This window comes from Strix aluco, chromosome 1 (genome assembly GCF_031877795.1).
Source record: "Strix aluco isolate bStrAlu1 chromosome 1, bStrAlu1.hap1, whole genome shotgun sequence".
Classification (NCBI taxonomy): domain Eukaryota; kingdom Metazoa; phylum Chordata; class Aves; order Strigiformes; family Strigidae; genus Strix; species Strix aluco.
The window spans coordinates 129,334,988-129,362,987 of NC_133931.1; the positions used below are offsets into that span (position 1 = coordinate 129,334,988).

The window sequence follows — 28,000 nt, forward strand, 5'->3', positions numbered from 1 at the left end:
TGCCAGAGATAGCAGAAGCACAGAGTTTTTGTATGCAGTGTTCTCCTTTCTTCAACATAAGATATTCCTGCAGTGCCCTGTCTTGTTTTCTACACACCTTCCAATTTACGGTGAATGAGAAAGTAATTCTACAAATGACAGTGTCTCAGTACAGTCTGGGCGCTAATTAAGGCTGATCCTATGGGGAAAAAATATAAAGACCATGCCATAATCTGTGCATACTCTACATCAAGGCAAATTTGATTTCTACTTGCAATCCCAGTTTTGGAATATTTTTGTTTTTCACGAGTTCTTTAAATTAAGCTGGACTGTGCTTTTGTGATGTGGTCAGCTTGGGTAGGTAATATTATCGGGTTTTATTTGAAACAGGATAATAATAACTTGAGGTACAGAATTATATTATCTGGTAGCATGATAGCTGTTATCCCTGATGATAATGGGCTGATGTAGTCAAATCTTTCCATGCTCTCCAAAATAAGTCTGTGTTTTTGGGTATTGTCTTCATGTACTGAGGGTGAGGAAGAGCACCTTTTTGATTTGGACTATAGTGTCCATGTACCTGTACCTGTGTGGGAAAAATAAGTTTCAAGTATTTTATGAGGAACCCACTCAAATTAATGTACAGAATGCCATAAACTAGTGAAAGTAAATTTATTCTGGTGATTTTTCCCCAGTTGAAAACATAAACATAATGTTCTGCTTATAGTTATTTCATACATGAATGAATCTAGAACAGAATATAAGTCAGTCTGGTAATACTCAAAATCAAATCTAGTGCAAGTAATTTTTATTTATTATTAGAAACATGAGAGTCATTACTTCTTGAAGCTTTATATTTATATTTAATGTTAAAAGATCAATTTTATAAAATATCAACCTTAACTCTTAAACACATAAGACAATTAATAAGTGGAAGAAAGTGTCTGTGTTACAAATATGAACTTGCGGGTTGCCAGTAATTTGATCGACAAGCACTATGTGGAGCTACTGGCAACTGTTGCTTTTGCATACTTTTGTATTTTTATAGTTGACTTGTAACTGGCAAGCACAGATGGCCATAGATTATGATTTTTGTATGTTTCTGAATTAGAGAAAACATTTATATGGTCTTTTAAATTGCATTGTCTAAATATCATGTGTTAACCACTCTATATAGGTTTTGATTTTAATGGCTAAGCTCTAGAATGGGATTTTTGGAAGCAACTATTTTAATATTTTGTTAATAATATGAAAGGTTTCTGTGCCCAGCTTTTGAATAATTGGAAGATTTGTTCTCAAGTAACTCCTCATTCAGTAATCAATGTTATTTTGTGGTAGTAGCAACTTTTTAAAGTTTTTCTTGGAAAAAAATCAGATTTTACACTATCAGGCTTTCCTCTTGCTGATAATGAAGAATGTTCTATCACAAAGTCAGAATTGGTTGTTTCAGTGTTACTTCATAAAAATACTTGGGACTGCTCTAACCAAGGGTTTAAAAGGATTTTAGAGAAACCCTGTGAGCTGCTGTTTGAAGGATCAGGCTTGTTCTGCCCATTCCAGGAAGTTCAGTGTACCATCTAGCATTATTTATTTTTCTCAGAATCTTAGCAAAAATGAGGACTAAACTCAGTTTTCTAGGATGTGAATTCACAGCTTTTATTGCTGTCTATTCTTGGTAGTCTGCTAGAAGCTTATAGAGGGGCTAGGAGAATTGGCTAAATAGCAGTAAGAATCTGAAGATACTCTATAAGAACTTTTTTGTAGTAGTATATTTATCTAATTTATGTAAAGTCTGTGTACTGTTTCTCTCTGAACTTAAGTATACAACATATTATAACTTTAGGGGTCCTGTAAAATAAAAACATAGCTCCTGCTTTGCTAAATGAAACCAGCTCTCAGGGCTAAGTTGCAATTATGTGTAGTTAATTAGGAGAAAAATGGTAATTGAGGAGAAAAATTACTAAATACTAGACATGAAAATAAATTTTTCTTTTACCGGAAGGAAACTTTGCTCTTTATATCTATTATTATAGAAATTTCGATGGGAGTTTAGCCTTACTTTGGCTCAGGGAAAAGATAGACTCACTTTTTCACTGCCTTGTGGACTTAAGAATGTTTTCCTAAGGTTATTTTTTGGGGAAGAAGGGCAGCATGCAAGGAAAATTACTGAACAAGACAGAGATTTATTAACTTTTTGGGTGCAGGTAGTTTTTAATGACATGGTTTCATTGCTTATTAGACTATTCCTATTCTCGAAGACATTTATTTCAACTTGAATATTTTTTAAAGACCTAAATATAGTGGAATAAACATGCTTAATGCTTAACTCCGTTACTGTATTGCAGTTGTTTTCTGAAAATAAGTTGTTCTTCTGAAAGAACTCCAAGGGATTAATTAAATGAGTCTCCAGCTGTTGATTTAACTATATATAGTTAAATAGCTGATACAACTATATGCTTGTTAAAGAACAGGTGCTCAGCCAGTTGCTTTAAGAAGAAATGAAGTAACTACCTCAGCAACACTCAGATCGTTAGTACATTTTTTTTTAGTGATACAGAAGGCAACATATTTACTGACACGTGTCTGATGGCTCTGCTGCTTTCCAAAAATGCAAGTTCTGAATAGATTCATGATTTAATGCTTGTATTTAGCCACTAAGTTGCTACTACACTGTAAAACAAGTTTTCTTTTGAAGCCCAGCTGAAGCTTGTTATCTGTGAATGTCCGTTACTTCTTTCTTTATTTCTTTTTTGTGGTGTATGGTATTCACTTGCATGCTTTGTTTAAACAATTCATTGTATATTCATGAAGTATGGTTCTGTAGGTAAGAATGAGTAAAATTGATCATTGTTGTAATTCACTTGACTGCACTGGGCTTATAGAAGTCAACTGCAGTAAGCGTAAAGCCTAACATAAATTTGTTGAATCAAATGCAGTATTGAAAGAAATAGTGGGTATAAAATTGGAAGCTAGTACATAATTTTAATGCTTAAGTAGCATGGGGGCTATTTCTCATTTGCTTTCTGTTCAGGAGGGCTCTATCTGCCTTTTACTTCAGAAGACAGCCTGTTTAACAGTGCTGATTTCATCAAGAGTTGAGTGGGGAAAAAAGTACTTAAAATCCTAACCGAATTTGTAATTGTACAACCTTACAAAAAATGTCACTGCTGAAGCTTGCTGAAGAGCTCATCTTTATGAAATGCTGAACTAATTATGGCTTTCAGTCTTATGATTTTTCTGCCAAGTGTATTGTGGAGGCATTACTTTAATCTGCCGCAGTGGCTTTAAGGTGTGGTACCTTTTGCAAGTCCCAGGCCTTTTCTGTTTTTTCGTTTTACCTTTATCTTCATGTGATTGAATTTACTGAACACAAGATTTGTCTTGATTGCTTTGTATCTCCTAGGCCAGTAGGGGATACACAGCAATCTAGTTTCCATTCAGTTGGTGTCATATGTAGCCTACCTAATTTAGTCTATTACATGCCACTAGTGGCTTAGTTTTATTAGCTGTTCTTAAGTTCGAACACAGTATCTGACAACTTAGAATTTTGACAACTTTTCATTATGATGAGAGGTACCATCTTGTTATACATCTAAGACCTTGATAGGTGAGGTTGTGTCGCTTTTTGGAGCTCAAAAGTGTTTTTTATTCTTTTGTGTGTCATAGCCTCTACCACTTAGTGTTCAGCTGCTAAGTGTTACTAAGATATAATAATTTTGTATCTTTATTTAAATCACCAAAGATCAAATTGTCTGTTCAATTCCTAGAGTCTGTCTTTGGGTTGTGTCAGCAGAACATCACATACTATGTTTTCATTCAATGGGAAAGTGATACTAAAATCATATTGTAGATCTCGTACACTTTTAAAAGAGGCAGTGTTTTAGTTAATAGAACCTCATTTACATTTACATCTTGTTTGAGGTCCTGTGCTTTAGTGAGCTTACTGTCCTTACATGGATATCATAGCTAAGTTACCCATTGCCTTATGTGGATACCAAAGCACCCCAGAGAACTGGGTCTGGCTGGGGAGTAACTTACTAGTGGTTAGTACATACTATTAAATTGCTAAAATCTAGTGGATTTGCATGTAGACATAAACATGGAGACATGTAGAAAATCTTTGCAATGTTATAGCCTAGTGACTGAATTTTATGACTCTTTTGAAGATTATGACAACACTGAAGGTTGGTTAGTGCCTGAGGATAAATATTAATATTTTTGTTTCTGAAGGGCTGTGAGATAAGTTTGTACGGTCCAATGAACAGTACTGCAACTGTATGGAAAGCAACTAATATTTTCAGAGTATCTAAATCTTCTTTTTAGGATTAATTTTCAAGAATGAATTAATATACAAACCCATCTTCTGTGTGCAAACTTTCAAAACACTTTAATGAGGTGTGGGGAACAGCATGGCAAAGCAGTTAAGTTTTTCTGGTTCAAAAAGTTTTTTAGCTCTGGTCTAGAATTTCCTGGCTTTGGCAAGCTGGATGATTTTAGGAAGGCCAGTGGGGGGGAACATTTTTCCTTTCTGGGGGCTGAAAAATTTTCTTAAACACATTTGTTAATCCATTCATTAACATTGTGATAATTCCTTCTCCTTCCTGACCTCCCCTCCAAAAATTGTTTCAAAAGGTTGTAGGACATTGAAGACTGACTTTGTGCCATTGGTTTTTTTTCAGCCTAGCTGAAGAAAGCTTCCAGATCCAGTTTTTAATTAAAGTTGGTGTTACACATAAACCCAGTGGAATAGGAGTGCATTTCTGTCATTGCATAACTCTTTTGCTTTCCCATTACTGCCAAGCCTTTGAAACTCTGGGCAAAAGCAAAGGATAGACGGTGCCTTTTGAGACAGCACCTGACTGATGATCTCCCTCACTTAACGCAGAGTAAAAGAGGCTGTGTTTTACATCAGCTGCCTTGGCCTTGGTGTGACAAAAGACTTCCCAATGTTTCAGGCTCTGAAATCCTCTGAAATCCTGACCATCCCAATGGATGGTCTGTGCTTTTTGAAACAAGGTTTCTGTTGCCTTCTCATTTTTATCACTGATGGCTTGGCCCAATGCACTTACTTCCTCCTCCCTCTGGGGAAATATGGTACCAATGCGAGTCAGATGCTTTTTTTCATCCTCTGTATCAGCAGAGACAGTTATACAGCATTCAGTATGAGAAGGACAAAGTTAGAAAGTAGATAGGAGCAGTTTATAAATGATGTATGTAGAAGTAGGTTAGTTAAGAGATCAGTTGGGCAATTTTTTTCAGTAGAGGCATTGCTTTTCCTGAAGCAGTCCAACATTAATATGCACTTGGTGTACTCACGTCTGTCATCATAACCTGACTTGAGAGTATTTTCCTACACTTAATTTCTATTCCTTGTCCAGAAAATAACCCAGCTGTAATGAACTTAGCTTTTCCTAGGTCTGTTCCTGTTTAAATTCCTGGGACATAGAAGAGAAGACCAGATCAGAACTGCACTAATTCTGAGGCTTTCCAGCTCACAGTGCCATCTGGAGGGGTTCATTCAAGTTCAGTGCCCTTGATTATTAGCACTGACAACTGTACTCTCTAACTTGATACAGACTGCTAAAAAGATGAAGACAATTGCCCTGCATGCTGTTCCGCTCACTGTCCTGAGTAGTCCTCTATGGCACATCACCTGTAACTGTAAATTGTGGTGATCCCATTGGTTTTTCTGCAAAGGAATGACTGTCTCTGAAGCTGAAAGACTCTCAAACTTGTATTTAGGTAGAGACTATAGCATTTCTTCTTTGGAAATTTTCATAGCCTTATTGGCATCCTCTAATACTCATAAGCCAGTTAAGTCTCCGTAAGGAGGGACATTCTAAGGTCTTGCTCATGTTATTTGGAAAATCTGACTGTGAGTGCAACATTAAAAAAGAGTGGATTGGAAATACCTCATTCCTAGGTAATTAGTTTCTTGTTCATTCAGCCTAATGTTTCCCATTTAGTAAATTCAGCATCTGTTGAATGGAAGAAACAAACTAAAGCTCCATTTGCCTCAACAGATAAGCAGATTGAAACTTGCTAAGAACATTAATTTTTTACTTTTAGTTTGGATTTTCAGCTATGTGACATAATGTATTGAACATATTTGCAGGTTGCTTGCTCAGTTTTCTTTCTGTAGGTTTTTATTTCAGGATTTGGAAAGAGTTGTGATACTGTCCTATTTGTTGATTAGCAGAATAAAATCAATAGACTTCACTAGAAAGATGTCTATTTATCATCTGTATTTGATAATTTTCCATTCATCTCTCTCAGTTATCCTTTTCTTGGTATAGCATCAGGAACCTAGAAGATGCAGGCAGCACTGTAAATTTGCCTACACTTCAGGAGTTAGTGCTTTGGCAACACAACCCTCAGTGCTTAGACCTTTTGAGAATATGACAAAAACTGACAAAGTGCTACTTCTCTAATACAGTTACCAGTTAGCCTGTTCAACATCTCTTTAGGGGATAGACTGTCATGCTTTTACAAAACTTGGTGGTCTAACAACAAATGAGTTTTAAACCACCTAGGTGAGGCTTTACTGCCTAAATCTCAGTGTTGCTCTCTCCTAGACTCTCTTCCTTATCCCTTTTGAGGCCCTCTCGTCTGCTGCCATGGAACATAAAAATGTTACTGTATATTGGAATCAGAAAACCAGGTCACAGGTGAGAAAGAGATTACAGCAGGTATTTTTTCAGTTATCCAGGGGAAGATGGAATAGATAACCTGAGACTTAAACCACAGCAGATCTTCAGCTTCTGAACAATGTCAAAATTTCAAATTCAGGTTGGCCTTTTTTGGGTTGTCCCTGTTGGCTTGCAAGATGCCCAAGTCAAGACTTAATGGGATGTATCTGTGCTTTATAGATGATCAAAACAAATCCCACGCCAAGGCCTCGCTTTTTGTCCTTTTTGTGTCGCTGAAAGCCTTTGTAGCAAGAATTGCATATCTGTGGTCAAAGGCAGTAATGACCTATCATTACTAGGGCAAGTGAATCTTAAATTAATCCTTTAGCTTTTAAGACAAGTTATCAGTCTTAGTCTAAATATTTTGGTTTCACTTTCACTCTCAGTAATTATTCAGAAGTCATACCTTATTATCATTCAGTGATGAGGATTAGGAATGTTATAACTGGAAAAGCCTGAGCCTTTCTATCACAGGACTGTTTATGATGTTCCATGAGTTTCATGATGCACCTGAGTGTCATCTTGCACTTGCAGCCAGAGTCTGCCTGATTCTGGAATATATTGTAGTGACAACTTGTACAATACAGTTTGCCACAATGCATGTTATACATTCAGATGCAACTTAGAGCAGACTCTTTAGCATTCACTCTATACACAGAAGAAATACCCCTTAGACAAATTTGTGGCTTTTGTGTTGGTGGCAAGACCCAAGCAACATCTGACAAAGAGTACTATTTCACTTTTGCCTACCCTCCATGTGCTTAGTTGCAGATACTGGTCCTGTGGAAAATTTCAGTCTGCTACATTGAAAGTTTAAGATATGCTTTCTGCTGTTATGTGCAACATTTACATTGGAGCGCTGAAGCTAGGAGTTGTTTGTTAGGCTCACTGGGCCTTTTTCCACTGTGCTGTGAGATCAGATTCTCAAATAACAAATGCTATTATTGCTATCAAATTCTGTTTTACAAAACAGCATTGTGTAGGGTCTTTTCAGTCATGCATTAAGTAGTTAATCGCAAAACTGGTGTACAGACAGTGGGATTTGTGTCTTAATCATTTACTATGGTAGGCATTGAGAAGCATTTCAAAGAGGTTTCTCATGGTTTCTCTTCATTGCTGCCAGGGCATGCTGCTTGCTCCTGGTTAGCTTGCTGTCCACCAGGACTCTCAGGTCCTCTTCAGCAGAGCTACACACCAGGCCAGTCAGTCCCCAGCTGTTACTGCTGTGTGGGATAATTCCATCACAGGTGCAGGATTTGATGTTTATCTTTGTTAAATCTCACACAGTTCTTGTTGGCTTAGTCTTCCAGCATGTTGAGGTCTCTCTGTATGGTGGTTCTTCCTTCTGATGTATCTGGCTTTCCTCCAGTTTGATATCATCCATTAACTTGGTTAAGGTGCATTCAATTTCAGCATCCAGATTACCTATAAAGATACTGAATATTATAGGACTGCAAATTTGTCTCTGAACTGTTAACCACTGCTCTGAGCGATAGACAAGAAGATTCAGAGGTCCTTGTCTTCTTACATTTATCATTGACCTGGTCCAGCACAGATCATTTCTCACTGGATACCAGACTGAGAATTGACAAAGAGCAAGTCCCCTTCTGTGAGTAGGACACACTTCAGCTGAAGTTTAAACAGTATCTGAAACATCTTTTGAAATGAGAGTAGTTGAGAAATGCAGGATCATGATGTAGATATCCACTCATGCTTTTACTGTACAGTGTAGAAATGAAAAATAATTACTTGCCTTAGAAGCTTCTCTGAGGTTCCTTTTTGTTGTCAGTCTGTAATTTCACAACTCATCTTTCTATGCTGCTTCTTTAAATATGAGTTAAAAAAATAAATGGAGATTTTGTACTTAAGAGGAACTGTGGGAGATGAGCAGACCCTGCTCTTCCTGTAAGAGGTGCCTATGCAGCACTGAAGTTGAGACGTAAGCATTTTATGTTAGTAAGTTAAAATTTGAAGCTAATAATGTTTGTGTACAGGTATATGAAGTATAACTGTACAACCATACTTGTACAGGATGTACTACCTATAAACTTCTTGTCTTTGAAATTAGAAGTTTTTTTTAAACAGTAAGTACAGCAAATATTGGTTATTTTATTTCATAACAGCCTTCTTTAGAGGCACTGAGCAATTTCAATTCTTGTTAACTGTAGTACATCTGAAAATGAGACTATCCAGATCTAATGCATTATCTGAGAATGTTAAGCAATAATAAGCAATCATAAGGCAGCATCCAGTTTTAAATGGAGCTTAATGTGTTTCTGTTTTAAAAAGCCTCTCATGTATGTGAAATAAAAATATAGCTATCTATGCTTTATAAATGTAACTTTTTAAATTTTAACAGATTTTTTTCAGTATTTTCTTGTGCTGATATATGGGCAGCGATTAAATGTTGTGGCTTTTGTTCAGATATTTTATATATTTTTTTTAAATGCTTAAGAGGAGATTGGATTCTGCATTCTGTTGGAGCCAAATTTTATTTTAACATGAACTTCTACTCTAGAAATAGTTCAGTCAGACCATATTTGAAATTAATTAATGGATGGTGTATGCTGGCAGTCTAGATTGCTGGCACAATTGCCAGGGGTCAGAATGTGCTGAAGATAGCTGAATAAATAAATAATGCTGCTGTTGTAATTATAGCAGCACATTAACTATCATAATTGACTCTGTTTACACAAGTAATCCCCACCACTCTGTAAGTTAGTTCCCTTCTGTCTCAAGAGTATTTAGTTCCTAATAGTCTTTGATTCTCCTCTGCTTTTCTGACTTTCTGCCAGTTGGAGGGTATCAGCATTTAAAACCTAAGGTAATGTTGTTCCAGGTGTCTGTAATTTTGCTGCAGTCTTGATGTGGGATTGGTGCTTTGGGATTCATAAGCAGAAAGAAGTTATAATTAGAACTAGATAAATAAACATATCCTCTAAATGTCTAAGTTCTGTTCAATTGGTTTTTTACTGTGGGAAATTATTTTGAAAACTATACCCATTACTTATCTGCATGCTGCTCTATTGTAGTCTTGTGACTTTCAGTAGGTGTTTTTCTGTTTTTAAGAAGCAACATGGCTTGTGCATCCACAGAGTTTAGTGCTAACATCCAATCACTTCCCATTTTTCAAACTAATGGAAAGCTGAGCAGCTGTTGTAAATGGCACTTCTGGAAATCTGAAAATAAACCTGTAATTCTTACTGCACAATTTTATTGTAGGTTATTATGCATTAAAAAGAAAGAACTATAGTTTCATTTTCAGAGTTTAGCATAAAACTTCAATTTATTTATTACAATTAAGAATTTAATTGTACACTGGATATTTGATTGAAATAATTCAGACAATAAACATGGACTCCATAATATTTTTTTAATTGCTATAAAGTAGACATATCTGTTTCCAAGAGGATTGCTTTTTTGCCTAGAGGCAGGACTGAAAAACCTATAAGCTGGACATTGCAAGTTGTTAGTTATTTTAGTTGCAGAAGCTGAGAGTCAAGGATAAGGAGCAAAATCAGCTGTTACTCACTACTGGAAAACACTGATGGAATTTTTAACAGGATTCAAGACTGCTTGGAGGATCCAAGGTCTCACCAGCATGATGGAAAAAGCTGGAGTCAATGTGCTGGCAGATAAGCAGATAGTGAAAGACTTGCTCTAGACAGGTTTTAGCACATCTGAAAAACGATGGTAAAGTTGCATTACAGCTTACTATGTTCCTTATGCCTTCCCAGGGTAAGGTCCTCATTCTCTAACACTCATCAGATGTGGATCAATGCAGAGAGCCTGTTCTGAGTGTCCTTCAGCTTCTGTTTTTGGATCCTTCTTCCTCCATGAGTAACTCCTGTGTTTACATCGTTTGCTCTTGCTTGCAACTTTTGTAACTTGACAGAGACTTGTCATTGAATTGTTTCAAAACTGCAGATTCAGAACTGACAGAAGCAACATCAAGTTCTCCACAGACATAGTTTTGGCGTTATCAAGCTGATATTCCGGGAAGACAGATGTGGGGGGTTGCCCTTGGCCGAATGCCAGGGTCCCACCAAATTGCTCTATCACTCCCCTTTCTCAGCTGGACAGGGGAGAAGAAAGGCTTGTGGGTCAAGATAAGGACTGGGAGAGATCACTCACCAATTACCGTCATGAGAAAAACAGACCTGACTTGGGGAAAAATTAATTTAATTTATTACCAATCAAATCAGAGTAGAATAATGAGAAATAAATCCAAACCTTAAAAACACCTTCCCCCCACCCCTTCCTTCTTCCTGGGCTTAACTTCACTCCCAGTTTTCTCTACCTCTTCCCCACCAGCAGCGCAGGGGGATGGGGAGTGGGGGTTGCAGTCAGTTCATTACACATTGTCTCTGCTGCTCCTTCCTCCTTAGGGGAGGACTACTCATGCTCTTCCTCTGCTTCAGCGTGGGGTCCCTCCCACGGGAGACAGTCCTCCACAAACTTCTTCAATGTTGAGTCCTTTTCACAGGCTGCAGTTCTTTATGAACTGCTCCAGCGTGGGTCCCTTCCATGGGGTGCAGTCCTTCAGGAACAGACTGCTCCAGTGTGGGTCCCCCGTGGGGTCACAAGTCCTGACGACAAATCTGCTCCAGCATGGGCTCCTCTCTCTGTGGGTCCACAGGTCCTGCCAGGAGTCTGCTCCAGCCTGGGCTTCCCACGGGGTCACAGCCTTCTTCGGGCATCCCCCTGCTCTGGTGTGGGATCCTCCACTGACTGCAGGTGGAGATCTGCTTTGCCATGGACCTCCGTGGGCTGCAGGGGACAGCCTACCTCACCACGGTCTGCACCACAGGCTGCAGGGGAATCTCTGCTCCCGCAACTGCAGCACCTTCTCCCCCTTCTTCTTCACTGTCTTTGGTGTCTGCAGAGTTGGTTCTCTCACATATTCTCACTCCTCTCTCCAGCTGCAATTGCGCAGGTTTCCTCCCCCCTCCCCCCGCCTTCAATACGTTATTCCAGGGGCGCTACCACCGTCACTGATGGGCTCAGCCTTGGCCAGCGGTGAGTCCGTCTTGGAGCCGGCTGGCATTGGCTCTATCAGACATAGGGGAAGCTTCTAGCAGCTTCTCACAGCAGCCACCTCTGTAGCCCCCCCCAGTACCAAAACTTTGCCATGCGAACCCAGTTCAACAAGGTAAAGGAATGTATAGTTGTATCCACATGTATGTGTCACGTTTTGTTCTCACTGGGAAAACTTTTTCTAGACATACAAAATCTGGAAGTATTTTTCTGTTTTAATTAAAGTTTTAATTCTACAAAATTTATTTTCCTTAGATCCCATGCCTGCTGGTGGACATTTTGCTGCTTGTCACTGAAATGTAGATAGATCCTCAACTCTAGTTCCTGAGTCCCATTTTCTGAAAGAATTAGGTATCTGAGACTCCCCTGTATTGATGTGAGCATCACAGAGTGTATTTGTTCAGCAGTAGCTTTTTGTTATGCTGCTTCTCTCATTGCTAGTTTTTAAAATTTGATTTAAAATGTGAATTTGGAGCTATGTTGCATTAGTAGCTGGACAGTGTTGTGCATATGTGAATGTCCGGAATAAAAAGTGCTGTGATTTGTGCATGCATCCCAATAATGTAGTTATTTGCAAAATATTAAATGCTCCTACAGAAATTGTCAGTTGAGAACTTGTGTAATACAGAAATATAACAGTTTAGTTTGCATATGCATTTAACTTCCATATGTGCCCATCTTCATCAATGTTTAAACTGAAAAATATGAGGTCTGTTTATAACTGCCATGGTAGAGTTTAATCTGTTAATTCTGAAGAAGTGGAAGTCGACAACTTAATTTTGAAAGGAGAGAAATCTGGCATACGCAGATGCCTCAGCTGAAATATGCAAAATACTCAAGGAGAGACACGGAGTAATTCACTTGTCCTTGAGCTACATGTCTAATTTTGTAGACAAATAAAGACTGTAAAGCTGCTTTAAAAAAGCCAACTTAACTTTCCATTACAGAAGGTTTCAATCAAGTTGGGGAAGATAGTTCTTGACCAATGGCAGTACATGTCTTTTACTATATAAAAATAAAGAGTAAAAAAAGCAAAATCTCTCAGTAGTTATACCTGGAAGTCAGATTGTCTGCTTTATGTCATTATGGCATTTGGACAAATTCTGCTTGTCTTTTGGATAAACTGAAAACTATTATGTTGAGGTAAATTTGCAGATTTAGGAGACTGTAGTAATGTCATAAGGAGATAACTGGAACGTTTACCTTTCCCATTTTTGAGAAGCTAAATCTATGCTTTTTTATTTTTTAAACATTGAAGTCAGGAGGAGACTATTCCTTCTTTTTCTGTTCAGAAATTGTGTTTGTAAGCTTTAATAGATTTTTGATGAAATAATGAATTTTGCCTATTTAAAAAATAAAAAAAATCATGAAGTTGAACTAATTAGGGATATAGTAGGGAGGAAGTAAGTATTAAATACATAGGTGAGCATATTTGGCTCAGCAAATCTTCAGGTCCTTCTCCTGTAAACAGAGTAAGAGCCATATGCTAAGCTGTCAGTTGACCTAAGAATGGAGGAAGCTGACAAAACCCACAAAGAAATACAAATAAAGGGACATAAGCATAAACTAGCCAGAAGTCAGAACTGATCTGTCAGTGATGCATTTATTTAGACTGGGGCTTCTCAGGTATCTTGGGGCCAGATGAGAACTAGAGAGCACTTCAAATGACAGCTCGCACTGTAACCGGACAGTGACTGGGGAAGGGGATCTGTGTGTTCTGCCTGATTTGGGTGTTGCTGAAGAGGTTGGATGGAAACCTGGCTTTCTCGATTGGTGAATATCATGAGCAAACATGCTATCTTTTCTATAGCTTTTTTCTTAAAATTGCAGCAGATTTATAAATAGTACATGATATTTGTGTATTAGTTGATGTAAAAGTATTTAAAGCTTTAGGGTATTTGCATGATTCCTATTTACATTGGAGCTACGTTTATGAAACATATTGTAGCACTTAATTAACGTTGGACTCTTCAGTTGGAAAATACTGGGTTTTGTTTCCAGATTTTATTGGTAGGATCTGTTTAATTTTGAATTTTAACTGGAAAAACCTGCCGTGCTTATTTTTCTTATTTAAACAGAAATTCTGGTTTTGTTAAGAAAAAAATATTTTAAATGGATTTTCTTGTGCAAACCACTATGAAGTGATTAAAAGTGATAAGCTCGTCAAAAGGCAGTGTCTTACAGCATTTGAATAGCTTACATACTAATTGGTTTTTCAACTGTGTGCCTGGCTCACCTGTGACTTTTTATTCATCAGAATGTTTTGCTACAAGGTAGTGTATCTTGTAATTTGCTCCCTGTTTTTAGACTGTTCCCTCATTATGTGTTTTGCTCTTTCTTTATTATGTTTTCAGTAACTTGATCTGCTTTTGAGTTCTAACATAAACTTTCTATAAAACTTTATATGATACTTGGTGGAAGAATGGCTTGCTTTTATCTGTTTCTGGTATAAAAATTAAATGTAATTCCTGTAAATTAATTTTGAGGTATTTATTACTATAAAATTGAAAAATGAGAACAGAGGTTATCTCATTGCATTTGTCCTTTATTTGTACCTTTATCTTTGAATGTTTTGACTTCAAGGTATAAATCTGTGGAACAGTAACTTGCTGGTATGAAGCCAAAAAGGAGTTCATTAATAGATTGTTGGTTTGTATTTAAGAATTTTTTTAAAGCAAACTATGTAACTGGAAAATAATCTAAATGTGTCTCAGATATGCAGCATTAGTTTCCAACTTGTTTTCAGTAGTGATTAGTTTGAAGCTTTATGTAAAACAGCTGGTAAGCCTTTATAGAGCATGTCATTAATAATAAAGAGGAAAACTTTCATCTTTAACAAGATTTTGTCTTCTTACAGCTTGCCCAATTTAGGCAGCGGAAGGCACAAACTGATGGTCAGAATGGATCAAAGAAGCAGAAAAAGAAGAAGAAAACAGCAAACATCAAAGATGAAGAGTCAATACAAGATGGGATTGATACTGATCGATCTCGAGGTGATGAAATATCCACGTGCAGCAGCCGAAGGGGAGCAGCTGCTACTGCTGACTTTGCTATTATCAGGACTTTGCATAGTGGAGAAATTATCAAACACAACCAGACTTACACCCTTGAGGTAAGTTTGTCTCAGGCTGTAATCAGTTACTTTGGTGGGGAGGCAAAGTAGTCCATTAATTTTGAGAGTGAGAATAAAGGAATTGTATGAGATTTTGGATATTATTTCCTTGTCTCTTCTGTCTGTCCTTAGTATGCCCAGAGAAGATGCTTTCTACCTGCCTGCTGGCATCATGTTTTCTGTTGTAGTCAGTATACTGTAGGTTATGGAAAGTTTGTTGGTACTGCTGTACTCTCTAAATGGGCAAAAACTGGTTTTGTTTTATTGCGTCATTTTATGCACTTTGTTTTTATTAAATATTTACAAATTGCAGTGGATTTTTGATCACTGCAGCTATGGCTACAGCAAAATGCAAAACTAAACATCTTTCTTGTAGCCATAATGTAATTTGAGTCTTTCTGGTTAATGAGGAGGAGGAATGAATTTAGAAAACACTACTTAGAACTGGATGACTTAAGAGACTGATAAACAGATACTCTACTTTTACTACTTAATGAAATATAATCCTGATTGCTAGTCGCTGAAAGTACCTGCTCTGGGAAGGTTGTAAGATGCCCCACGTGATATACAGTGGCAGTCCAGTTCAGTTCTGAGTAGACATTAATTCATGTAACGTAATACGTTGTTTCAGATATGAGGGACAAGAGATGCTGATGTTATTTAGAAAATAGCTTATTCCATTTGTGAAAGCAGTGCCTCTATAAGGATGAGTGGCATTCTGAACAAGCAGCTCAGTGCAGATTCCCAGCTCTGTGCACGTGAATGCAGTCTTGTCTGAGAGATGTAGTACAGCTGAATGCTCTGCATCTTGACTTGTCAGTCCTGTGCTAGGATAGACCATTTGTAACTATTTTGGCTCCATTATCTCATCTCCAGCAGCTGAGAAGTAACAGAGAAATGACACTTTTCAAAAAGTTCTTGAATTTCTGTTAAAAAAAAAAAAAGTTACCCTGGTGGAAGGACAAACAGACTAAATCATACACACGAATAAAAAGTTATAAAGTAATGGACCTCTTTATTTTACAATTTTAAGCATATGGTATATCAGTGCACCAGATATTTTGAACTTTATAGATACATGCCTTTAATATGAAGTTTTTCATACTTAGCAAGCTCATGTTAGGGCTTCAGAATTGCTTCTAGTAACTCAATAAAACTGTCTGTTCAACTCATAGCTTTTCCTGGAGGAGGTGATAAATTTAAAGAGTATTTAATACCAGAATGACTGTTTTCATAGGTGAAGATGAGACTTTTTTGCCTTCTAGGAAAAGAGAAAGGTGTACTTTATGAAATGCAGCAGGTTATCTACAGCTAAGGAGAGAGGGCCGCTAGGACAGAGAGCTATTTAGAGGGAAGCACTTCAACTGTTGTTTTAATGCTATTATAGTCTACATAAATAAGATAACTGTATGAAGAAACTTGCTTAACCAAATATATTTTGAAGTATATCATGACTGCATGTTACAGATGAACTCTGCTGGAGTTCTTGCTCTTAGTCAAGATAAATATCTCTACTACATTAGAGAAACAGGGTAAAGTACAGAATCATAGAATAACTTAGGTTGGAAGGAACCTCTGAGGTCATCTAGTACCATCCTGTGCTCAAAGCATGTCTAATTACATCAGGTTGGCCCTAGAAGCCTACGTTGGCCTCTGAATGCTGACAGTACAAGACATAGATGATTTTAAAAATGGAAAAAATATTTACACTGCAGTTGCTAAAGATTGCACATATAGATATATTCTTAAGATTGGGTATGATTTTTCTGAGTTCTTATTCCCAAAGCAATTTATATTTAAATAAATAAATACAGAGATGCGTAGGGGGTTTTTTGTTTGTTGGAGTGGTTTCAGGGGTTTTTTTTGGGGGGGGGTGGGGGGGTGTTTTTCAAATGTAGCCTTAAAAGAAGTGTGGTGATTAGTGTTTATTTGTAGTTTGATTCTCCTGAATTACTCATGTCTTAGTGACTTGGTGACAGTATTCACTTCCACCAAAAAAAAGCTGCTCCTAATTGGGAGAGCACTTTGTTACATGTTGTCTGTCCTGCTTATTCATGTTAAACAATTAATTGGTATTTTGGAGCTGAAAGGTGATTGCCAAAGTCTTTTTCTGTGCAGTATTAATAGGAGAGGAAAAATTCTGAAATAGTTTCAATGAATGTCATAACTTACTGTTTTTAGTCTTGTAAGCGCAGTGATTTGGACAGAGAGCCTGTATTACAGTAATTGGATTAGAGTTTGCTTAGTTGAAATGGCAGCCATTGTAATGGGCAGTTTCAGGCTAATCTCTGCAATGAAGGATTGCAGACAGCTTCTTTGAGCTGTTTTCTTTTTCACCCAACATTAAATCTTTATAAGCTGCTGTGTCAGGAGAGTAAAGCAAGATTACTGGAGGCATTATGCAGGATTATTTTCTAGCTAAATTTTGATTCCACTTATTTAATCTTTTACTGGAATTCACATTTAGAATTGTTCTTTCTGTACCACAAAATAGACTCAGAACATCTGACTATCTGTCTAAAAATCCCAACTGGGCTCTTTTGTGGTAGTTTTGTGGATAGAAGTTTATCTCTGTGCAGTTTTTCTAGTATGATTTTTTTAGTCCACGGTGGAATTAGCATGTCCAAATACAAATAACAAAGAGTTCTCTTACTCAATATGAATAACAGAAGTTAGAGAAGTTCCTTTTCAAAGAGGTCAAAAGTCTATTTGGAGAATTCAAAGTTATTTTTTGCAGTCATCCCTTTAACTTTTTTACCCTGTCTTCCTAAGTGTGGGTTCCTCCAGCTCCCTGTAATCCCTCAGGTTACAGAAACTAATTGGAATAACTCTGGAAGAAGTATCATTGTTTTGTAATATCCTTATCCATTCCATTTTCCCTTCTGTCTGAATTTATTTGTGATTTCTAGAAGGTTTTCCATCCTCTGTCAGAGAAACAATTTATTTACAAGATTTATTAGAGAAATGCCAGTTGGTATTTCTTGGTTAAAGTCCCTGGGTCTTAATTTGTTTCATGGTAGATGTGTTTTGTTTTGGTCTCACAAAGAGAATAATATGTTGACTTTCTAGTTGCCTTTGTTTTTTGTCTTTATTCAGTTGCACCCTGGTATCTTTTGGTCTTGACATCCATAATGTCCTTTTCCATAGAAGTAAAAATAATCTAGAAGACATAGCCCAGAAAAGAAATTGGATCAATTAAACTCTTGGGTTTGGGATTGCTTCTTTTTGTGACTTCCTGCAATTAAAAATGGAAGAAAGCAAAAGCCACTTCCAGGGTAAATAATTGCTGAGATCACCTTCTCTGAGAAGTCTTGAAACAATGCATTGGAGCAGACTGCTTTGCAAGAATGTACTAATGCCAGGAAAGCAAAAGAAATTGACCTGTGGCACAGTAAAATTGTCCTTGAGTCACCTGGGTAGTAAAAGCTATTATACAAAGCTGCTTAGAAAAGAAAAGTTCAAAGTTCTGTGATGAAGCATACCTGCTAATTGACTAAGGTTGGATTAGTAACTTGTCTTTTGTTTTTCATAGGACAAATCCCTACTTTATCTCCACTAAAATGTACTCTATTTAAAATCTGTTTGTAGTCAGTTGGTTTGGGTCATAAATTACCAGGGATTACATTCCTTTGAATGGAATAGTTTTCAGAATAGGAACTAAGAAAGGTGTGATGAGGCAATATATGAGAGTAGCATTTCATATTCAGAATGTTCTACAAATATTCGAGACCCATAAAGTTCAGGATAATCTAAAGAGAGGGATTTTCAGTTTACATTCTCTTTTCATCCCTTCCTAGACACAGTCCTCTTAATTAGTCTTACTCAGGTTGTGGTCATCTATGGGCCAATAGTGACCCACATGAAACTGGCCAAGCTAAAATAACTTGTTTTCACTTCTACCACTGGCTAATACACCTTCAAGAATGGATCCAGAATTTTGTAGTTACATTTTTGTAACAGTTTACATTGAGATCATAAAAAAGTCAATAATTTACTCCAGTGAGAATTCCGTTCTGTAATTGCTCAGTCTTGGCTCTCGCCCTTTAATACTCTCCATTGCAACTGGAGTAGTTTAGTACTGGATGTCTGCTCTTGTAAAATGTTTTATTGTCACCTATGAAAGTTTTCTAAAGAAACATAGTGTCCTGGTTTAAACCTAACCAGCAACCAAACACCACTCAGCTGCTTGCTCACCCTTGCCCACCCCGGGGAATGGGGGATAGAATTGGAGGGGTAAAGGTAAGGAGTCTCATAGGTTGAGATAAAAGCAATTTAACAATTGAAATAAAATAATAATGATAATAATAGTAATAATAGAAAATATAAATGAGTAATGCACAATGTGATTGCTCACCACCCACTGACCAATACCCAGCCTGTGCCTGGCTAGCAATCCCAGAGAAGCAAGAATCCTGAAACCACAATCCTGGAAGCAAATGAGAGCTTCCCGATCAACCCTCATCTATATACTGAGCATGATGTTATATGATATGGAATATTCCATTGAGCACTTTGGGTCTGTTGCTCTGGCTATGCTTCCTCCCAGCTTCTTATGTACCTGCACACTAGCAGGACATGGGAAGTTGAAAAGTCCTTGATTTCTTAGCAACAGTTAAAAACATCAGTGCATTATCAGCATTCTTCTCATACCAATTCCCATACTGAATCCAAAACACAGCACTGTTCTAGCTACCAAGAAGAAAAAATTAGCTCTATCCCAGCCGAAACCAGGACACATAAAAATCACTTTTCACTTCTTTCATATACGAGTTCTTTTGTGAATCCTGTGATAACGTTGGGCATCCAGTGCCAAAGAATATGATTTCTGAACAATGCTTAACTGTATACAGAAACAAGTTACTCTGAAATGGACCTCCTGTGTTCCACACACTGATTACTCCCTTTTTTGTATCGTCTTTGTAGTACTTCCTCTGAAGAATGTATACAGAGGAAAGTGGTTTTAATTTTCTGAATACTTAAGTGTTATAATTAAAGATACTTCCTGCAGAGTTGATTGAGAGAGTTACCTGCAAAGCGTCTTGGAGATGTCTTTTCAGTATATTTTAACTATCAACCACATTGTCAGTGAAGAAAATACTAAATAAAGAATTGAAACATCTTGCCAGAAGAGAATAGCTGTTTGTAGCAAGAAAATGCTGTGGGGCATAGGTGGTAGAATACATGCAAACTAACCTGAAGTCAGAGTGTAACAGAAACCTATTTCAAATTCCATAAAGTATTGAGAGAACTGATGAATAGATTTGTTGGCATTATCCTGTCATGTGTTGTTGCTAACAGTGTGTGTATAGATTAATTTTTTTAAGTATTTCCTTTTAAAATGAACCCCTGTGGTTCAGACAGATGAGCTGTATAAAAGCTAATTACTTCTGTTGACCAAAGAAGAACTAAGCCTACAGAACGGATGACTTAATAATGGAAGGAACCGGAATTTGAAGCAAGGTTGATTAGGTCTCAGGAACAGAACATAGCTGTTTGGAGGGCAAGATGAGTGCCCATCAAATGTTGACTACTTGTAATGTTATTCTGACAGTAAAAGAATAGCATTAAGTCTTACAGAGTTGGAGTCTAATGTGTGAGCTCATAGGATTTAAGTCTCTTTAATTGATTTTTAGCAGGGTTTGAATGAACCCCTTAGCACAGAAGACAGATCCATTTAACTTTTCATTTGGCCATCTCTCTGTATTTATCTTAAATAAATCCCTTGGCAAAAATACTTAATCTTAACAGCCAAAAAACTATCCAGACGCAGCATTGAAGGAGATGTTTTAGAAAGATTATTTATGGTAACAGATACTGCACACCTAAACTGGTGGAGCACTATATAGTTTTTGATAATTTTTTAAAAACTATTTCAGTTTTTTTAATTTTAGATTGGTATTCAGAAAGGATGAGCAATTTAAAAAAGTCTCATATCTGGCCAAATTACCATAAAAAAATTAGATAATTTTTTTCAGTAATCTCCTTCCTTTGTGAATTCATATTTCCTCACTCTAGCCTAAGCTTCAATCTACAAGTTTTTTACCTTTTACTATGACTATCTACTAGGTTTGAGCTTATCCCAGGATCTAAACATTCATTTATCATCTTTTTTATAAACAAGGGGTTGTTTATATAATTCAAAAGCATTACAAGGAAAAACTATATAAGTAGTCAGACTACTTGTCCTTGTCCTTTGCATGTTGGAGAAGTGCCTGTATTTCATGCACTATATAAAGAACTTCAAGAGTTGTTAGATCTAATTAAATATGTAAATTTATGGAATATTTCTGGGCTTCTATAGGAATACTTCTAATCTTTGTGAAGTCTTCTGAATTTGAACAAACCATGAAAAATTGTAGGATGATATGGCCATATGTTTGTTATCTGTATTGTGAAAATAAATAACAATGTGTTTTCCCCTGCTTTTATTCCTTCCAGAGGACTTTGTCCTAGACCAAGGACATAGAATACAAACAATATGTAAAATTTGTGTATGTATATGCATATGTATGCAAATATGCATATAAGTATCTATAATATGAATAAAAATGTATATTTATATAAAAATTAAATGTTATTAAGTACTAATTGTGTATTCCACAGCAGAAACACTTTTATTACCCTTCAGTTTTAAAACATAATTTTGATTTCTGTTTCAGTTTGTGCTTATTTTTAAGGTGGACATTTTAAATTTTGAAGATCATATGCACTGTATGAATTTTAGCTTCCACATTCATATTTTAAGTTAGTTTTGTGTACCCTGTACAAAAAATAATACCCTTTTTTTAGGTTAACTACATTGTGGAGCTGAATTCAAAATCTGTAGAATCGACGATGATGGGATTGTAAAAATTGCAGAGCTCCAGTAGGTCTGAGTGGCAGATTTCTTTTAAAATAAATACAAAACAAAACACAGTTGACGGTTCCAAATTTTAATTACATCTGCTGATACAAAACTGTGTTCTTTGAAAATAAGCCTAACAGAATTCAATGTAAAATGGAGACTGATTTAATGGATTTAATGGAGGCTGGCTAACAAGTGAATTTTGAAAAAGCCTATTATGTACACTTCATTTTTGCTAAAGTAGTTTTAACTCAAAATTACACTTTTCAAGTTCAAAAGGGTACTTACTTATTCCCCAATAGCGCACCTTTTATATATAATTTGAATATTTTGCATATTTTTCTACTAACACCTTGATTCTCAAACCTGATATATTGTATGTAGTTCATCAAGATACTCTGTTTAATTCAAGCATTTTCCATGGCATGTTTATGCTCAGTTTGTTAAGGCTTTGTTCCTTTAATTGCTCTAATTCATTAGATCATAAGTCTTTGTTCTTGTTCTTCCTGATCACTTTTACCTTTTCTTGGTTTCCATGGAAGCAGAAGGAGAATAAGAGTGTTTGTTTTAAAATTCTAGTCAACATCAGAAGTCTTGCATGCATGAAAATGACATTCTATATATGATTATGTTCTTAAGCCAGCAAAGTTCCTAATTAGGTAAAATTGATACTTGGTACTCCTTATTTCTTTTAAAAAAAAAAAAACACCAAAAAATTATGTTACATTTTCAAAATACTATTTTGTACCTGTAGGTTTTCTTTTCATTAGAAGACTTTGTCATGAAATTATAATTTTTCCACGATCACAGTTGAATAGCAAAGTAACTTCTTTTTTAAAACTGGGATTTCAAGGAAGTGCAGGTGGCCTTCACTTCCTTGATATTCTTGATATTCTTATCAAATTAACAGATACCTTAATATTTTTTTAATACTGTCTACATTCTCAGAAACAGGTGGAAAATGTACTGTTTAATATTTTTAGAGTGCCATCATTGTAAATATTTTAATATTTTATTTTAGCCAGAAAGTGAAATTTCTACCACAGTAGAAGATTACAGTTCTGAGGTAAGACTGAAGTAATGCTTTCCCTAACTTTTCTTTCAACTTTTTCTTTTACATGTTTACTGCAATGCTGTGCATTGTTTTTTAAAAAGAGAAGGAAAGAAAGAGCAGACGTGACATTATAGACAAAGCTGCTGCATGTCTTTACTGGTATGATTAATGTACCATTAAAGCAAGCATTATGTCAACTACATAATGGGATGGCTACTATAATCAGTAATGCAGTAGATATATGAACTGTTGTAACAATCTCAACATTACGGTTGTATTAATGCTTCGTGTTGCCTTTGGAGTTGTGGCTGTGCATAATTTCTACTAATTTTCTGTGGGAAACTATTTAACAAGTTGATTATGTTTTAATGAGTTCCAAAGCAGCCGTTGCTCAGCGACTGGCTAGGCATCAGTCTGCTGGTGGGAGGCGGTGAGTGATTGCCTTTGCATCACTTGTTGTTTGGGGGTTTTGTTTTCCCTCTCCCTCTCCCTCTCCCTCTCCCGTGGTGGGGGGCTTAGCTACTGGCCAGGGTCAACCCACCACACATTGGCATAGGTGACTACGCCTTAGAATAACTATTTGTTCCACACTAGTATTATAGCTGCTGACTGTGATGCCTAAGGGAATATACATACCAGACAATGTGTCCCTGACCTGTCACACCACATGGTGCAAAAGTAAAATTGTTACCGCAGCGGACAGTCTAGATGTGCCCTGGAAACTGGAAGGACTTCTTTCCCAACTTAAATGCTCTGTCTTCATTTCTTCCTTCTCTCAGCCTGTTCTCTTGACTAACTGTGTGTCTGTTTTCTATCCCTCAGTTTTTTGTAAATTCTTCCCTTCTCTGTAATAGCTCCTGTTAATCTTCTCACCTTCCCTTGCCAATTGCCTTTTTCCCATTGCTTGGTTTCTTAGCTCAGCCTTATTGGTTTTTCAGCCTATTTCTAGTCTTCCTTTTCCTTCTTCAGTCATTCCAAAGCCCAGTTTTTTTCCCTGCCTTTCTAACTTTATCCAAACATTGTTTTTCCTTCTTTCTTCTTTCAATATTTTTTTCTCCCTCTCCCTTGAAAACCTCTTCTCCTTTATTCCTTCTTATGTTGGGGTCCTTCTAATGCTCAGCTCAACTTGTCCTAGATGAAAGCAGTAGTTTTTCTTTCCAGCCTCTCTCATCAAATCCCAGTTACAGTTTCCTTCATAGATTTGGTCTCAGCCTTTTTAGTTGAATTATTTTCCTGTCCCTCTCTTCCCCAGTTTGACCCTTTCTCTTCCACTTCCTCCTTGTTCTTGTTTATAAGCACCCTCATTTGCTTCTGGTGTGTTGGGAGAAGGCACTTGGGAATGCCTTCCCTCAACATTCGTTATTGGCTACTTTCAAATACAAGATGCTGAACCATATGGATCCTTAGTCTGGACAGCTGTGATCGTTCTTATGGCATGTTTTTTGTGATGCAAATCAAAAAAAAGATATCTGGGACTATCACTTTTGGAATCGAAGATTCCAGTCCAGCTGCTGAGGAGTGCTGTAAATGGACGAAAGAAAAAAGATTTTTGTGGGGGGATAGGTGTAAGAGATTGAAGCAAACTCTACCTGGGAAAAAAAAATCAGTTTAAAGATTTAGTACTTGTCATAGATAAAATGTGGTTTATTTTGTCCAAGGAGCTGAAGTAGCAAAGAACAAAAAGAATTTGAGTTTGCTTTATGTATGTTAAGATGATAGGGCAGTGTGTGAACACAGTTTGCCATTGAGAGTGTAGTAAATACACTTTTGAACAACGGCTATGACCTTATTGCACCTTTTTAGAACATGCATCACCATGGTATGTGATTACTATTAAATGGAATATGCAGTATGTGAAGAATGAACCCTTGGAAACAGTTGACAATGGCATTGATGGTCAGGTATTTTTACAAGTGACAGGTATTACATATGTAATACAACACGACTAAGAAATTTTCATCACTTCTGAGGTTGTAGAAAGCAGTGTTGGAGACTGATTGCAAAAGCTTAAGAAAACATGTCTTTGCACAAGAAGACAGAATACAGAAAAGATCTGGCATAATGCCTCATGATAGTTGTGGATATGTTCTGATTTTTAGTGCTTTGTTGTTAGCATCAGCTGAATTCAAAGCTCTCATTTTAAATTGAATTTTCACATCTAAACACTTAATTTTACCCTGCTTTATTCTTGAAAAATTTCTTTAGGTGCCTACAGAGTATATTAGGGAGCAATTTTTCAGATACTAAAGACTGTAGAATTACAGCCAGACTGCCTTCTATATGTGCCTTTTAAAAATTTAAGAAATGGCAGATTTCCTCAAAAATGCAATGACAGATGCATTTCTAGGCATTTCTTATTCTCGTTCCTGCAAAAAGACTTTTTACCTCCCTGAAAGTTATTTTCTAAGACATAAGTAGGCAACACAAAACTTGTGAATAGTAACATGATACTGTATCTGGTGAAGAACAAACTCAAGTAGTGAGAGTTGTGATCTTAATAAGCTCTTTTTAGTTCCAGTTCATTACAATTGGTTGGTATCTGGAATGAGGAAACAACATGTTTAGGAATGCGTATATTTTAGGAACTGAATTTTCAATATGTTTCATGTCAGCTGTAATGTTTCTTTTATTATTAAAAGCTCTACTTACATTCATGGCCACCTTGTAAATAAAGTGATCTGGAGCCTTTTCAGTTGAAGAAGATGAAAATATGTTAAATTTTGTCTGTAACAGCATAATTATGAAGTTGTATGAAATTTTGAGCTTACCTTTTCTTCAGATACATGACCTCCTTTTCGGAATGCTAAGAAACCACACATTTGTAGAAACATAGGCCTGTTGATCCATCTTTTCCCTCATTATTTAGAACATCTGTATTCTGTTTTAGTGGTTTTTGTCAGAAATGATGTTGAAATCAAGGCTGTCATGCTTCAAAGTGAAATAGTTTGTAAATAATCTGTTTTGTTGTAGTTGGTAAAATAAGTCAGGTGTTTTAATTCTTCAGCCCCTTCTCTTCAGTAATTGAATAAAATTCAGTGATAAGTATTTCCCTCTTTAGGAAACTTATCAGACACACAGTTGCAAGCTAATACAGTTGTCTAAGCAAAGTTGAAGGAACCAGTGAATGTTTATATGAGTTCTTGTCTTGAAGGAGTTTTACAGTAAATACATTCACAGAATCACAGAATCGTCTAGGTTGGAAAGGACCTTGAAGATCATCCAGTCCAACCATTAGCCTAACATTGACAGTTCCCATCTACACCATATCCCTAAGCGCTATGTCAACCTGACTCTTAAACACCTCCAGGGATGGGGACTCCACCACCTCCCTGGGCAGCCCATTCCAATGCCTAATAACCCGTTCTGTAAAGAAATGCTTCCTAATATCTAGTCTAAACCTTCCCTGGCACAACTTGAGGCCATTACCTCTTGTCCTATTACTTGGTTAAAGAGACTCATCCCCAGCTCTCTGCAACCTCCTTTCAGGTAGTTGTAGAGGGTGATGAGGTCTCCCCTCAGCCTCCTCTTCTCCAGACTAAACAACCCCAGTTCCCTCAGCTGCTCCTCGTACGACATGTGCTCCAGACCCTTCACCAGCTTTGTTGCCCTTCTCTGGACACGCTCAAGTCATTCAATGTCCTTTTTGTAGTGAGGGGCCCAAAACTGAACACAGTAATCGAGGTGTGGCCTCAGAAGTGCCGAGTACAGGGGTAAGATCCCTTCCCTGTCCCTGCTGGCCATGCTATTTCTGATACAAGCCAGGATGCCATTGGCCTTCTTGGCCACCTGGGCACACTGCTGGCTCATGTTCTAGCGGCTGTCAATCAACACCCCCAGGTCCCTCTCTGACTGGCAGCTCTCCAGCCACTCCTCCCCAAGCCTGTAGCACTGCTGGGGGTTGTTGTGGCCCAAGTGCAGCACCCGGCATTTGGCCTTATTGAAACTCCTACAGTTGGCCTTAGCCCATCGCTCCAGCCTGTCCAGGTCTCTCTGCAGACCCTCCCTACCCTCGAGCAGATCAACACTCCCACCCGACTTGGTGTCATCTGCAAACTTACTGAGGGTGCACTCGGCATTCTCTTGTTCAGTTTTGTTCTGATACCTCTCTAAATACCTACAGTATCAAAGGTAGTAGCCAAACTGAAGACTGATAAATCCTTCGTATGACCAGCTTGCCTTTTGTAAAAAATTATTCAGTTTAAGCAAGAATGAAAACTACCTGCATAGTCTTAAATTAGTTTATAATGGTGATCAGCTATTTAAGGTTATGGTCTAAACTCAGAGCTAAGGGAAGTTAGGTTTTTTTCCAACAGTTAGAATTTTAAAATTTTTTTATATCTGTAAGGTAAAGTTGCCCCCGTATATTTTCCATATGCCTCAATTTTATGGTATAGCTGAAAGACACTTCTACCTGATTTTTTTTTTTTCTCTTATTGATTCTGTTCCCAGTTTGCAAAATGTACCTCTGAAAAGATGGTTAATATGAAGTCCACAAAGTTGGTGGTTTTTTGGAAATGTTAATGAAAATTCTATGCCTCAACCTTAACCACTATGTAAAGAAATCTTCTGTTGCATGCTATATATATATAAAAAATATATTAAGCCATGGGATTTTGAAAAAAACATAAATTTTTATCCTTCAGAACTTATTAACCTTAGTTATATGATTGTAATTATTTTCATCACAAACTGAAAATAATTTTTGTTTATGGAGTATAAAAAAAAACCAAACAAAAACAACTGAAATTAATTTTCCCAAGTTGCCCAGATTGCTAACTTTAGCTAAGTTTCATATACTCAGTTGTGACATAACAAATTGTGGAGAGGCTAAGAAAATTGACATGCAGTGTTGGAGGTCTAAGTATTAATTTTGTGAAGGAATCAGATGTCCAAAATGTAAAAGAAAAGGGGGGGAAAAATGGAAACATGAGGTAAAATTGTTAATCCATTCCAGATACTTATGTATCTACTAACAAATCAAAGCACTTTTTTAATCAGAAGTCTGCTTGTCAGTCTGTAATAGTTTATATTATTTTCATGCATTAAGGTATTTTCTACATTTTTCAGTGATTGAACAGTATGTATTGATTTATGCTGAGCCTGAATTTTCTATTTATAAAGGGAAATCTCTGCAGTACTGGCATTAATGTTTTAAGTAGTTTCTCATTATGTATTATTATTGCTATTTCTGAGGTACAATTTCAGGTCTTCCAAGGTCTAAGGAACATTAAAAGGGGTACAGTGATTTCATAAATTTAAACCTGACCTCTAGTGGCAATTGTCAT

General features: G+C 36.8%; 1 protein-coding gene across 16 annotated transcripts in view; it reads left to right on the forward strand.

Moving 5' to 3' along the window:
- The window catches only part of AKAP9 (A-kinase anchoring protein 9), a 120,529-nt gene that overhangs the window by 12,327 nt on the left and 80,202 nt on the right, over positions 1 to 28,000 (forward strand). For 11 of the 16 annotated variants that reach the window (XM_074835286.1, XM_074835369.1, XM_074835326.1 and 8 more), the window contains exons 2-3: positions 14,563 to 14,817; positions 22,683 to 22,727. In XM_074835286.1, the coding sequence (XP_074691387.1) occupies positions 14,563 to 14,817; positions 22,683 to 22,727 (300 nt within the window). Of the gene's footprint in view, positions 1 to 14,562; positions 14,818 to 22,682; positions 22,728 to 28,000 lie in introns of those variants that run through there. The other 5 variants (XM_074835400.1, XM_074835394.1, XM_074835409.1 and 2 more) reach the window with 2 other exon arrangements.